The sequence below is a fragment of the Notamacropus eugenii genome, chromosome X (assembly GCF_028372415.1).
Source record: "Notamacropus eugenii isolate mMacEug1 chromosome X, mMacEug1.pri_v2, whole genome shotgun sequence".
Lineage (NCBI taxonomy): Eukaryota > Metazoa > Chordata > Mammalia > Diprotodontia > Macropodidae > Notamacropus > Notamacropus eugenii.
Genome location: NC_092879.1, coordinates 8,725,648 through 8,741,142, shown reverse-complemented (window position 1 = coordinate 8,741,142; position 15,495 = coordinate 8,725,648). Strand labels below are relative to the sequence as shown.

Sequence of the window (15,495 nt, the reverse complement as noted above, 5' to 3'; positions counted from 1 at the left end):
TTTCTGAGAATCACATAAGGACATTCAAAGTGCTTTGCAAATCTTAAAAAAAACTACATCAAGGTTCATTACAACTTTTTTCCACAGAGCTTAGCATAAAAAAAGCATTCAATAAATACTTCACTCATTTGCTGTTCTAGGCATTAGGGATACATGGACAAAGAGGAATTTGCTCCTGTGCTCTGATTTTAAGACTGAAGCAGGCTGGTGCTCCTCTCTGCATCCCCAAATCAGCCCTCTGGGGTCTAGTCACCCACCTCTCACTGTCCTTCCATGGTGGAGCTCAGGGAGAACAGTAAAGGACCTTATGAAGCCACCTAGGCCAACTCCCCATTTCTCAGATTAGGAAACTGAGCCCCAGAGAATCGAGTGACTTGCCTCACGTCACAGAAGTGGACTACCTTATGGGGAGGCCCAGGAAAACTGTGACCCACCCAAATTCCTCTTGCCTGGAAAGGGGAATTTCAGCTCAGGTCGGGGTTGGACTTAGGTGGACAAGCTTGGACAGTGAGGTCCTTTTCATCTCTGAAGTCTTGATTCTTTGTAAGCTCTGACCCACTCCTAGCCAGCAATATCCTGAACCCCTCTCAAAAGCAGACCAGGGCTGGAGGCCATGGTCTGTCACTTTTAATAACATTGCATCCATTTTTGGTGTGACAACTAGAGAGACCAAGGCTCAGTCCCCACAAACCCCAGGGGCACTCTGAGTGTGGCCATCAGAAGGGGAGGGGCTGCCATTAATGGGCTTGTACTTTCCAGAAACGAAAGCATTGTAACCTATAATCATCCACTGGTTGTTGTATGTGCCACTGTTGAATTTCTTAAAGATGGCAGACCACGTGGAGCCGTCCTGGGCCAGTTGGCTGACCATGATATTAGGTAGCCACTGGATAACGCTGTTCTGAGGCTTAACGTGCTTCCACAGCTCCGCGTTGCTGTCGCTGGAGCTCGTCTCCAGGGTCACCAACCTACTGCTCAAGATATAGAAGTCATCACAGGGGAAGATGATTCCAGGGTAGGAGGAGAAACTTTGCTTGTTCTTAGGGATAAATGGAGACCCACCTTTGGGCAGCGTCCAGAAGAGGAAGTCACATTTCTTGAACATGTGCTGGTAAGAATTCCAAGCGTCCTGGGACACCAGGAGCTCACTGCTGTTGGGCAGCAGCTTGATGAGCGCTGAGCAGAAACCCGAGCCCATGTCCCAACTCTGCTCTGTCTTGATCAGGGCTGGCTCCAGGTCCTCCAAATCGCCCGACAACTGGAAAAAAGAGGAAGCCAAAGGGCATGATAGCAAAATTCTTAGATGGGAAAGCTATGCGTCCCTGGTAGCTGTCCTCCAGTCCCTTCAGCTGCAGGAGAGCAAGCTCGACCTGATGCCAGTACTCGACATCCTTGCCAGACACAATCTGCTTCTGCATTCAAGTCAGGTTCAGCTTGATGTAGTTCTTCAGGTTTTCACAGTCTCATACTTGAAGGGGCCACAGAAATCCACCACCGTGTTCACCCAGTGCATGTATATGAGCTCAGCAGACACAGCTACCTCCCCCACCCTGCCTGCACAGGCCTGCAGGACATCACTGAATTTCTCATTGGTAGCCAAATGCAAGAAGGTCCACTCGTTCTCACCCATGGCATTGGTGAGGTGGGCCCAGGAGATGATCCCAGCCTCCCAGCCCTCCACCACGTTGAGCTGACCTATAGCTGCTTTCATTACCACCAAACTGGTCATTGAGTACTGCGGTAGCAGCCAGGGCTGAGGCAGGCTCAGCACCATCTCCAGCCCCAGTGCCACTCCTAAGGCCAAATGGCTGCCCTAACACGAGTTTTTCTCTTTCTAAGACACACTTTTGTCAAGGATTTTTTTTTCTATAGTGGCCTTCAAAGCAATCACCTTAGAATTTCAGCAATTTATGTTTACAAGAGAGGTTATCATTATAAAGGCTGTTTGTATAAGCATTGTCTGTAAAAATTTTGAGAGAAAAAATAGCTCTCTTTACTTAGGAATTGTAAATGAAGCATAATCAGAAAAGAGATGAGAGTACGTACGATTAATTTGCAAATTGCTTTAAGTTGGTCCCTACAGTAGCATTACTGATCATCTGTTAACAGGGATGAGAGAACCTAGAACTCGATTCCCAGGCTTAACCAAGTCATTTAAATGTTTTGTGGTTACTAAAAACATCTTAATGGATTTTTAAAAACAGATATTTGTCCCACAATCTTCTTCTGCAGCTAGTGGTAGGCAGTACATATTCTATCTTTGAAGGGAAAATGTGAGTGGTTTGGAGCTCTTTGATCTAGGAGACCACAACAAAATTGCAGCTAATCAAGCAAAGGGTTATAATTGTGCTAGGTAAATTAAGGAAGAAAATCACTTGGGTTGAAATGAATTCTGTAGATTGAGAAGATTTAACAACAGTATGAGCAGTCTGGAATATGGTTGACATGTAAAAGAAAGCTGTGTAGTCTGAGCAATGAGTTTGAAAGCATCTGAAAAGAGAAAAAAAGTCTGGAGGGAAAATATGAAAGGTAGATAAGAAGTTTTAGGGACAAATAGAGGATGTACCCTACACACAGCAGGTGGGCAACTGCTTCAAGCCCCTCCTGTTCCCGGACAGTTGATCTCGGTGCCCATGCCCTGGTTTCAGATCATTTAAGCATGTTGAGAAGGTGTGAGCAAGTTGGACTTTGTTTAAATAGAAAGACTGAGACTGAAAATTTTGTGGTTTGATTTCAAACCAATAGAGGGTTAGGAGAAATTTGATAAAAAAGGTGTTCTTAAGTATGGTAATTGGAATAAATTACTGTCACTTAAAATCTTTTGCGGTAGGTTAGGTGGAAATAATAAAGCTCATATTATGAAATGCTTGGAGTGAATGGCCTTTGAGTGAAATATAACACTAAATAATTGAAATTATAAATGCAGGTTCTAAATGGTAACATTTCAAAAATAGGTCCAGATGTAATTGGATTAATGCTGGTCACATTTTAAGTGGAATTCATTATTATCATTATTCTAATTCAGGAAACTTGTTAGTGGGATGATTTTAAGCCAAGTTACCCATTATGGGATGTGTAATGCATATAAAGAAAAGTACCTAACATTAATCTGATAATTCATTATGTTAGAAATATTATTAGAAAAGTAAATTCTTACTCAGTTCTTTTGCGTTATGGATATAAATATGGTATTAAAAATTTTTAGAACTCTAGAAGATAGTAATAACAGTTATCTGAGAAGTTGGTACAAAAAGGAACCTTAAAAAATGTCCTCATTTGTCAAAGTCAGAATCTTAAAATCTTACCAGACTGCTCACAGTTTAAAGTAACATTGAGTGCTTGCCTTTGTAGCAGATTGACAACTGAGTAGGGTGTCAATATTTTAAGACTTCAACATCTAACTCCATGATCAGGTTAAAGTACAGTGATTGAATTTCAGTTAAGACCTAGCCATTTCTAAGGAAAAGATTTTTATTCCTTAAAAAATACAAATCAAATATTGGTCTCTAACCATTGGATCATACTGGCCTAAGAAAGATTTTTTTTCAACTTCAGCTTCAGTTTCCTCTGAGTGCAGTTAGATAAGGATCTGGTTAGTTGCATTCACCCATATTTCAGGACTGTCTATAGCCAACTCATATTATAAACCTGATAGTATATAAATATTGGATGTGGTGAAAAATATTGATTATTTTGATCTGTGACTATTATATGGGACTTTAAATGTTTCCTTCTGTTCTTCAAATTAAGAATTATTTAATTAACTCCTGTGAGAATTCAAAGACTTTTGTCTGAGGAAACAGCAGGCCCTGCCAAGGTTAGATCAAATTTCTTAGGTGTGTTTTTTGCCTTAGCCAAACATCAGTCATCCAGAATCTGGTGGAGTAACAAATTCTAAAAGCAACGACATAACACTTAGTCTAGAATATTTTAAACTAACCAAATGATAACAGGTATGAATTCAAACTGACATGTGTGCCTTTCTTAATTTGATAACATCAGCATAGTTGGAAAAATAGATACTCTTGTAATTCAAATGTTGTTATGTCATAAATTCAGTGTTAAACGAAGGACAAACAGACAGATTTCACTTTATACAGATTATAATAATGAGAAAAATTATTTGTTTTCAATCTGGATTTTTATCTACATTTTAATGAAATATTATTTGACAGATTTGTAAGTAAAAAAAAGTTCATAAATCAGTTTGTGGAAGTTTCACGTATATTTGTTCAGAATGATTTTCTGTGTAAAGTAATTTAGAGATGCATTCAACTGACTTGAGGTACCTTGACTAGAAATGAGTTCTATGTTTGAAGTCCATGATGTTGTTTATGATACTGTGCAGATACACTGATAGATATGCAGATATACTGTTGCTACATTATGAGTTTAGCTGTTAAAAGAAAAGGAAAAAACATTTCCAAACTGCTATTTCTAAAGTACTAGTCTACAGTAAAGAGGAAGTTTCATCTAAAATCATTCAGCTGTCACTTATGAAAATTGTAAGATTGTTGACTAAATTATTAAGGGTTAGTTTAATGAGGCTAATCTAATTAGGTATATTTTTACCTTTGCATTACTTACAAAAGTACATCTCCTCATTGTAAACACTGTCTGATGAGAGGGTGGTGCTAATTAGGAAGCAATTTTGTTTGGTAATTTAGAATTTACTGATGAAATTTAGGGGATTTTATGCCAACTTAGTTTTAACAAAGTTCACAGTTTTTTAAAAAATGCATTTTTTCTTTACGATTTGAATAAGATATAGCTCTCAGTCTGGATATTTACAATTACCATATAAACTATCTCTGTGAACTTATATGTATCACATATTACTTCAGTCGGTTCTAGTAACTGCCTTATTAGCACAGGGTAAATTTAAACTTGTTTTGAGAAAGACAAATACTGGTGGAAAGGAATGTAAAGTAAAAATCTTCTGTGTGATTTTTAAGAAGGCCCGATGCATTTTAATTTTTTAGCTAATTTATTGTAAATTTTGTGTCTTGTCCTATGAGGTGAAACCTTCTTAGGACTCTGAATATTCTTTTTGAGCTTCATTTTTAGTTTTGTTATGTCTTTCGACCAATCTCAAATGACCCCATTGCACACACACACACACACACACACGCAAACACAATTAAACAAAAAAAAAAAGCACCAACAACTCAATGACAGTGACATCTTAATTCATTTTCATACACAAGAAATCCGCCCACCTGGTTTCATATAGTTCCTGCTTGTAAAAGGCTACTGAGCCTTGGGCCTAGGCATTTAGGACTAATATATGTAAAATCTGTCAAATGGTGGCTTTTTACCTAATGGGGGTAGGGAGAGAGTGATGGAGACATCTCAAAATTTAAAATGTTACAAATAATAAATTTAATTTCATTTAAAAAATTATTAAGGGCTTAAGTCATGCCAAGTATTGCATTAAGTGATGTCTATAAGTTAAGAAGTTAGTTGGAAACAAATTCATTTGAGGGGTTGGAAGAAGTAGAGACTTTACCTGGGGGAGAAGGAGAGGCCTCAGCCTTGGGCTCCTTGCCATTGCCTCTACTTCTGCTTTGGCTGGACGTGGAAGACCTGGAGAACAGAGAGATCAAGAAGGTATTGGACCTCATATCTCTCCACTGTGTCTGGTGATAGGAAGGAAGATAGGGAGGGGAAGAGACAGAGACAGAGATGGAGGGAGAATCTTCTCTCTCTTGATCTTGTTTGATCATCCTAAGGAAAAAAATAGATGCCATCCTTGCTATCAATACAATTCCCTGTTCAGATATAACAACCTACATCCTGCTTTATTCTTTGCTGCTATTTCTTGAAATTAATCAGTCTGTCAGTCAGTAAACAAGCATTTATTGGGGTTAGAAAGCAGTGGGGGATAACAGATCAAGGGCAAGAACTAGTTTCTTGACTGGTAACCCTAAACACATCTGAAAATGTCCTGATCATCCGTTTTCTGAAATACAAGAAAGTAGAAGAAGCTCCCAGAAGCTTCAACCACCTATCAAGCCACCCTGGCTGGCCCTGAAGAGGATTCAATGGTGATAAATGAATGAAGTCAGAGCTAGTTGCCACATATTTGCTCTTACAAAACTGAGTGTGGATCTCTACAGAAAGATGTGAGTCTAGACAGCCACCATGGATGAGGCCTGATCCCACAGCACCTTCTCTGATAGAGAAACAGTATCCACCCAGGGTACAAATAACAGCATTTACTGTGCATTGATTTTCCTTATTGAAACACCAATAAAAAATGGTCAAAGAGTGGACCTCTTTCTACCAAGGGCTTAGGGTGGTGGTATTGGTGAATGGGGATGGGCATTGGTACTGAGACTCTGGCTGATTTCTCACTATAGCACGTGCTGTTATGGTTTCCTAATAGCCTAGAGCCATTTCTGAGATTTTTGTCCCATTTTGTTCCTTATGTCTCTTCAAAGATAGCAGAGGATGGTGGCAGCAGCACTTTTGATAGATTCTGCAGTAAGATCTCAGCCATGGTGGCTTTTAGTTTGGAAGCAGTTTTCCAGTTTAATTCTGATTTTCATTTCAGAGGAGATGCTGTCATTTCTCCTAGCATGGAGTTTTAGAGTCTTGTCCTTCACTGAAAGTGTCAGTTCCTGGAGCTGGAGGGCACAAAATTTTGTGTCTCCTGACTACCTTCCTTAGGTCCAGCAGGGATGTCTGTATACATCACAATGTCACCAGGAAGTTTTGAAATCAGGACGCTGGGTTCAAAACATACCATTAAGCAAGCCATTTCTATTTTTGATCCTCCTTTTACTCATCTGTAAAATGAAGTGATTGATGTACATGAGCATTAAAAGTTCTTCTTTCCTCAGTCACTCTGGGATTCTATATAATGTCATCCAATTGATTTCCATCATTCTGGAGGAGGGAAGGGCAGGGTATTTATTTGCTAAATGGTCAAAGGTATCTATGATCTCATTGCAATGAATACTCCCTAAAATGATGGAAGCCAAAAGCCACCCAAATTTTCAATTTTCTGTGATTTTGGAGACAGCAGATACAAGGTGGAGGATGGGAGGCTGCAACCCAGCTGAATTCTCTCAACATTTTAGAGTGGCAGAGCCAGTCAAAGGTCATGGGGAGACATCCTCGTAGTCTAAAAAACACTTGGGAAAATGTACTGTAGAGGATTGTGACCCCAGGGTGGAAGTCTTTCGGGAATGCTCAAATGCAAAAGCAGGAATATTGATTGCAGCAGCTGCTTCAGGAACTCTGAGTCAAGAGATAGAAAGGGGACCAGACACCTTGTCAGAAAGTGATTACAGGCATCTTGTTGCTATCACTCAGTACAGCTGGTGCTGACTGGCAACTCTATTCCTCAGAGTAGTTCTGGTTGTGGTTCCATGGTGGAGAGGGGTGGTTGTACTCACAGGCACAGGGGCCAGGGACACTTCTTGGGTCAAAACCAAAGCACATGGATGAGGAAAGCAGTGACCACACCTCTGCCCAGATCTCCCCACCTTGGGATCACCAACGACTTATAGTCTCCCAAAACTAGCTCTGTAAACAGCAGTGTGAAAAAGCTTCAAGGCTGGGACAGTGCTGCTGCTTCCACAAGGGAGATGCCCAATTTTAACATATAGTTCAAATTCAATAAATAGTATGGAACAATGATCAAACAATAACAAACAAAGAAACACATATTAAAAAATAACCTTGAACATAAAAAGCTACTATGGCGGCAGGATAGACCAACAAGCAAAATCAAAGCAGGGCAATGAGGAAAAAGCTACAATCAAAGTCTCAAACAAAAATGATAATTGGACCCAAGCCCAAAGAAAATTACTGGAATTGCTAAAGAGAAAAGAATGGTAGAGGAAAAACTGGGAAAATAAATGAGATTAGTGCAAGAAAATTATGAAATGAGAATTAGCAACTTGGTAAACAAGGCACAAAAAAAGCCATTGAAGAAAGGAATAATTTAAAAAACAGAATTGGCCCAATGAAAAAAAGTCACACACAAAAATCCCCTAAGAAAAGAACTCATTTTAAAGCAAATAGGCCAAAATACAAAAAGAGATGCAAAATCTCACTGAAGAACATAATTCATTAAAAGTTAGATTCAGGAAGATGGAATCTAAGGACTCTGTGAGAGAACAAGAAGCAATATAACAAAGTCAAAAGAAAGAGAAAATTAGAAGGAAATGAGAATTATTTTATCAGAAAAACAACTGATGTGGAAAACAGATCAAAAATAGATACAACATAATAATTACTGGGGTACCAGAAAGCCATGATTAAAAAAAAAAAACGCTAGACATAACATTTCAAAAATTTATGATGAAAAATTGCTGAGTATCTTAAATCCAGAGGGTAAAATAGAAATCAAAAGAATTCACTGACCACATCTTAAAAGAGATGTCAAAATGAAAACTCCCTGGAATACAATGGCCAAGTTCCAGTGCTCCTAATACAAGGAAAAAATACTGCAAGAAACCAGAAAGAAGCAGTTCAAATATTGTGGAGCCACAGTCAGGAACATACAAGCTTTAGTAGCTTCCATGTTAAAGAAGCAGAAGACTTGGAATATGGTATTCCAGAAGGCAAAATGGCTAAAAGTAAAACAAAGAATCACCTACCAAGGAAAACTGAATACAATCGTTCAGGGGTGAAATGGACATTTAATAAAATAGCGGACGTTCAAGTATTCCTCCTGAAAGACTAGAGAGGAATAGGAAATTTGACATTCAAACAGAAGACTCTAAAGGAGTATAAAATGGCAAACATGAAAGAAAAATCACAAAGGAAACAGTAAAGTTAAAGTGTTTACATTCCTATGTGGGAAAACGATTCATGTAACTCATTAGGACTTTCCCATTATTAGGGGCATTAAAACGAGTACACATAGTCAGAAGGTATGGGTGTGAGTTGATTATGATCTCCAAAAAAATGAAGGTGTGAAAAAGAGAGAGTTGCTGAGAGAAGGGGAAAGGAGAGGTAGCATGGGGAAATATTCACATGGAAAAGAAGCACAAAAGGAAGAGCTTTCACAATGGAAGTGTAAATGAGGTGGAAGGGACATTTCTTGCACCTCAATCTCATTGCAAATGGATCAAAGAAGGAAGCATGTATACACACAGACACACACACACAGACAAAGACACACACTTGGCTGTGTGGGGAAATCCATCTTATTCAATAGGAAAATTTGAGGGAAAGTGAATAAGACAAAGAAAGAGGTGGAATAACAGAGTCAGTTGTTACAGCAAAATAGAACTTCGAGGAGGGACAAGATAAAAAGAGAAGGAAAAGAAGAAATAGAAGAAAATGGAATGAAGAAAAATACAGTCAGTGATCACAAATGTGAATGGGATGAGCACTCACCCATCAAACAGAATCAGATAACTTGGTTAAGTGGAATGGATTAGAAACCAGAATCCAACAATATATTGCTTATATGAAAAACATTTAAAACAGAAACACACACACAAAGATAAAGGACTGAAGCAGAATCTAATATGCATGAGGAGAAATAAAATTATAGCAGCAGTGATCATAATCTGAGACAAAGCAAAAGCAAAAATGAACCTAACTAAAAGAGATATTTGGGGAACTATATTTTGTTAAAAGGTACCATACGCAGTGAAACAATAACACAAAAATTTTGCAGCTAATTTCTCTGATATATTGATAAATAGATATTACATCAATCACTCCTCAAGTATATACACATTTGAGTCAAATTTGTATAAAATAACACCCATTCCGCAATTTATAGATCGTCAAAGGATATGAACACACACTTTTCAGAAGTCCAAGCTATGTACGTAGTTATATGAAAAAAAATTGCTCAAAATCACTCTGGATTACAAAAACGCATATTCAAATAACTCTGGGGTATCTATCAGAAATGACAAATGCTAAGCACATGTAGCAGTAAGATATCACTAGCAACTTCAGAAATCACAGCCACTGCTGAATGATGCGTTAGAAACTCAATGATCGCTTTGGCCCATTCGCTACCAGAAAGAAGATCGTCCTGAGTAACCAGACCATAGACATCACAGAAAATATTGACATCTCTTTCAAGGGTCAGACAGTTACTGTGAAGGAGCCCAGAGGAATCCTCCACAGGGACTTCAACCATATCAATGTTGAGCTCAGGTTCCTTGGAAAGGAGAAAAAAAGGCTTCTGGTGGACAATCAGTGGGGAAATTGAAAAGAACTTGCAACAGTAAGTACAATCTCTAGTTATGTACAAAACATGATCAAAGGCATTACCCTGAGTTTTCCTTATGAGATGAGCTCTGTGTGTGCTCACTTCCCCATCAATGTTGTTATTCAAGACAATGGTTCACTTGTTGAAATCAGAAATTTCTTGCGCATGAGACCAGGTGTTGCTTGTGCTTTTGCTGAAGTCCCAAAAGATGAGTTAATTCTTGAAGGAAATGACATTGAAATTGTTTGAAACTCAGCTACCCTGACTCAACAGGCCTCCACAGTCAAAAACAAGAATATCAGAAAATTTTTGGATGGCATCTATGCAAAAGTTAAAGCAAGAGATGGGCTTTCAGTGTGTGTCAAGTGACGAGATGACTTAAGAATATAATGTATAAAGTATTTTGAAAAAACCTTGAAGCACTGTATAAACGCGAAGTTATTTCCATGACTGTATATTATATTATAAAGACAAGACTGGCATATTTTGTCATGGCTTTCTCGGTTTCCTTCATTGATCTGCACATGTTTCTCATGAGTATTGGTTTGTGTCAGTTCTATAAGAATTTTTTTTTCTTTCTACAGATGGCAAGAGCCATAACCTGAGCAGCCAACACTTATTTAGATGTCAAAATAAAAATTTCTTTGTTCAAAAAAAAAAAGAAAAAAAAAGAAAGAAACTCAACGATCTTTGTTGAGCAAAAGCTAAAAAAGAATTTATAGTTAGTCTATTCCATTGATATTCATATTTTTTCTTTTTGGTTTGTTTCTGTATTCCATTCATCTGAACCTTAATTCTTAGGGTTTTTTTTTAGAACAATTAAAAAATTCTTTTCAGTTATTTATAAATAAAGAAGTTTGGAAACTTTCATTTGTGCTGTATGTCACTAAAATGCAATTATTAAACGTTGGCTATTATGTTGATTTTTATATCTTTCATATTTTGCCTTGCTTGAAGTCCTGCTGTATCTTTTGAGAGTGATTACCACTAGCATACTCAATTAGTTTCAATGTATGCTTCTACTAATTGTGCTGTTCTATAGAAAATTGTGAAAATAAAAAATGATGCACATGCTGAAATCATTTGGTATTTTGCACTTCAGAATTCCACCTAGAATGATAAAGATATTAAAATGAAGGCTCACCTTAGAAAAATTGTAGTCTTCTTGTTTTGGGGAGGCTACAAAATTGATATTTCCATTTTTAAATGTTAAGAAAGTGACCAGAAAGACCAGAAATGTGTGTGCTTTTATCTCCCTCCTTCTTCTCAGTAGTTGTTGGAATTAATATTTTACCAACAAGTGCATAATTTTATCATCTGTATGCATTCTCTGATTGGATGTGTAAATTGAGCTGCAGATGTAAACGTTAAACTACCTGCTTCTTAAGCTCAAATGATATGCTACCGTTTTACTGATAAAACTATTCTAAAAATTGAGTTTTGTTATCCCGTAGAGAGAATAGCCAGTTTTATAAACATCAATTTTTTTTTATTTGGAGATTCACTTTATACATAAAAGTCATTTCAGTTTTAAATTGTCTTATTTTATTGCAGTGTACTTGACAGTTGAATTTTGCTTACTGATCTGACACAGAATCTGTCAAGTAAAAACATATCAAGGACTTTAAATTTTATTGCTAATAAACTTACTATGTCATGCGGCAATGTAAACTATTTTAAAATGGTAAATCCCGGAAGGGATGAGGGAAAAATAGGTACACTAATGAATTGTTGGTGGCGATATAAACTGATTCACTCATTCTGGAAAACAATTGGTAACTATGCCCAAAGGACCATAGAATTGTGTATACCCTCCGATCAGAAAATATCACTACTAGAGCGAAGAAAAGAGGCGAAAAAAGGACATACATGTACAGAAAAGATTTGTATCCGCTCTTTTTATGGTAACGGAGAATTGGAAATTAAGGGTATGTTCAAGAAATGATGACGGAGAGGTTTCAGCAAAAAAAAAATAGACAAGGTTTACATTAACTAATGCAACATGAAGTGAGAACTAGGAGAACACTGTACACAGTAACAGCAATTTTGTAATGATGATCCAAGACAATTCCAAAGGCCTCATGATGAAAAATTCCTAACCACCTCCACAGAGAGAATTGATGAACTCTAAGTGCAAATGGAAGTATAAATTTCTCACTTTTTTCATTTTTTTTGCAGAATGATTAATATAGAAATAGTTTGTGTGATTTGGCATGTACAGTTGTTATACTGCTTGCCTTTTCAGTGGGTGAGAAAAGGTGTGGGAAGGAGGGAAATAATTTGGAACTCAAAACAAAATTCTTTTTCATTTTAAAGAAAATAATGCCAAACATATGTAAATAATGTTTTCTGAAAATCTTAGGTGACTTTGGTCCCTGTCCTCCCGCTAGTTTACCATAGGGGCCCTTCTGAGTTTTGGGGGGACCTTATTTGCTGTCCTTTCATTTCACGTGGATAGTATCTTCAAATCACACTCTGGAATAAATTTGCTCAATCACAGTGGTGACCACATTTGGTGATCATATTTTTTCCCCTTTTGGACCTCACCTGACATTTACGGTCAGTGGGATAAAAAAGATGTCTCTATTGTTATACGATTCAAGGAAACTTTAATAGTTTTGATGGATACATGGGAAACAACCTAATGAAAAGAGAGGTTGGGTCTATCAAGTCAGATATTTTCCTTTATAAATTACAAACAACATAAGTGCAGGAGGATCTTGTATTATCTGGAGAAGGAATTGGCCAAACCACTGAAGAAAATTCCATGCACAAAGTCCAGAGAGTCACGTATAGTCAGACAAAACTGAATGACTGAACAAAAACAGCATCTTATATTCTCAGCATCCCTGAATGAATTCTCTGACAGTAAAAATGAAATCTGTTGTAGAATATTATTTTTGAAAGTTCAATATCTGCATCAGTGATGCTCATGTGCATACCATTCTCATATTTTCTATTATTTAACCCTTAGTTCATCTGTCTTCTATCTATACATCTCTGTATCTGTATGTCTGACTGTTTAGCATTTTTATTTAGGCACCCTCGGGTTGGGCTCACAAACACTGTGGCATTTACCTCTCACAGCTCTGTAACTAGCCATGTAATCTGGTCCAGATTCTTTTCTATAGGGATTACGTCTGGTAAGGGTGGGGGTCCTTTTCAAAATGTTTATTAGCTCATTAAATCTCCATCCCCTTCAAATTCAGACAGCAAATTGTAATCAGGCAATTAGCACATAGCTCCCAAATCTGTGGCATACTCCAAAAAGGGGTTGGGGGATTGAAAACAAGAGATTCAATATAAAATATGAATGGATATTATTACTATATACATAAGAAAAGCAAAATATTGCAAATACCCTTGAGTGTGCAGAATAGGATGCAGCAGCTTAACTTGTAACAACTTGTAGAATGGTGATATTTAAACTTCTTCAGAACACAAAGCAGTTGGAGAGATTGGTGATTAGGCACTTTCCATTTCACCCCACTTTTGCACCATCAGAATAGCAGGTTGCTAACACAACAGCTTGAGTAGCCCAACCCTCTTGTAGTGGGTGGATCTCTGTAGAATAGAAATTTCCCCTGCCTCCATCCAGTTGCAACCTTGGATTTCAGGATCTTTCAAACCTCAAATTCTAGACACATCTACCCTGCGATGTTCATTGTCTTTTGGTAATTTGGGAAAGATCAAATGCGCCAGAGACAAAGGCACAGGAGACACTCTGTCAGAATCCCCCGTAGACCTGGGAAATCATAGTGACTACTGCAGTAGAGTATCCTTTCCTTTCCTGGAGTCACATCATGCCATCTGGAGAGTTTCAAGTGAAGGACCCAGCAGGGCAAGGGCGGGGCGCGGCCGGAGGCGGGCCGGGGGCGAGGCGGGGCGGTGGCTCTGTCAGAGGGCCCTCTAGTCCCCTGCAGCCTCAGCAGCCTCTCCCCGCGCTCTGAGCTCTGTGTACCTGTGCCCTCTGGGCTCTGGTGCTCGCGTGGCCCTCCTGAAGCTATAGGGGAGACAGCAGCGTGCTCGCGGGGCGACTGGACCTCCTAGGCCGGGAGCGGACCGTGTGTTCTGACGTCACTGAGCTCCGTCCCTGTCCAGCACCTTAACTCCACCCCTGTCACAGTGATGAGACATAGCCTTGGCTGGCGGAAGGGGAGAGGGAGCGAGAGCTGAGCCGGGGTGGGGGGGAGGGAAGGGGAAAGGTGGGGAAGGGCGAGATCCAGCAGCTCCCCCTGCACCGCCACTTTTCGCATCTTCTCCCGGATTTACGAAGGGTCTGCTTTGTGCTTGTCACGGGGCTCCGGGTACCGGCGAGAAGGATCCTCCCCTGGACACCTTTGCCTGAGGGTTTCCTCAGTGGCATGAAACAGATGCCGAGGCCTCTGTCCGCGTGCGACTCTTATTGACGCAGAGCACCATACATTAACATCCTCTGTATTTTATTGCCTTTTCATTTTTTTGTTAAACATCTCCCAGTTACACATGTTTTAATCTGGTTCGGGCTGCATTCGGGGAGTGTTGGCAGAGGCATTGCGCTCACAACCCTACACGCTCAATATTTTGTGGGACTTGGAATTTTATTATTCATTTCACTAACATTTTCTGTCTCACCTCTCCCCATTCCCCAACAAAAAAAGAAAAAAAACGGAGAAAAAAATTGCTTGTCAAGGGAAACTACCTGCATTGGCCACATGCAAAAATTTATGTCTTATTCAGAGTCTCGGTTCGGAGTATGGGTAGCCTACGTCATCATGGGACCTCTGGAACTGTGGACATGGCCTAATCAGGGATAAAAATTGCCCTTCAAAGTTATTTTTTTATAATGATGTCATTGTGTAAATGATTCACCTAGTTATCCCTTCACTCTGCATCACTTCATAGAAATCCTCCCAGTTTCTTAAAGCCTCCCCTTTCATTTCTTACAAATGTCATAATTGTTCAGCCATGCCCAAACTAGCACCCTCTTAGTTTCTGCCTCCTTGTCACAGGCTGCATTCTTTTCTTCATTTATTTTGACATATTTAGGAGTGTAGGCCTAGAGGCAATACCTATAGATTTCTGGATATGCACAGTTGAGTGACTTTGGGGGCTTGGTTCTAAATTCCTTCCCCGAATAGCTGGAGCAAGCCACAACCCCACCCAATAATACGTTTGCCAATTTTCCTGCAGCCCCTACAATATTTGTCATCATCCAATTTTCTCATCTTTGCCAGTCCGTTCCAGGGAGGTGAACTGTCAGTTGTTTTAATTTCTCTTGCACTACTTGCTGAGTTGGAGTGTTGTTTGCTTTTTCTTCTTAT

At 38.9% G+C, this 15,495-nt stretch overlaps 1 protein-coding gene across 1 annotated transcript; it reads right to left on the bottom strand.

Moving 5' to 3' along the window:
* Positions 1-676: 676 nt before the first annotated feature.
* Positions 677-14,726, bottom strand: LOC140515872 (putative phospholipase B-like 2). Its single transcript, XM_072626688.1, is given in 6 exon segments — positions 677-1,267; positions 1,269-1,462; positions 1,465-1,813; positions 9,902-10,141; positions 13,993-14,238; positions 14,676-14,726. Coding segments are annotated over 6 exon segments (1,671 nt in total).
* Positions 14,727-15,495: the final 769 nt, after the last annotated feature.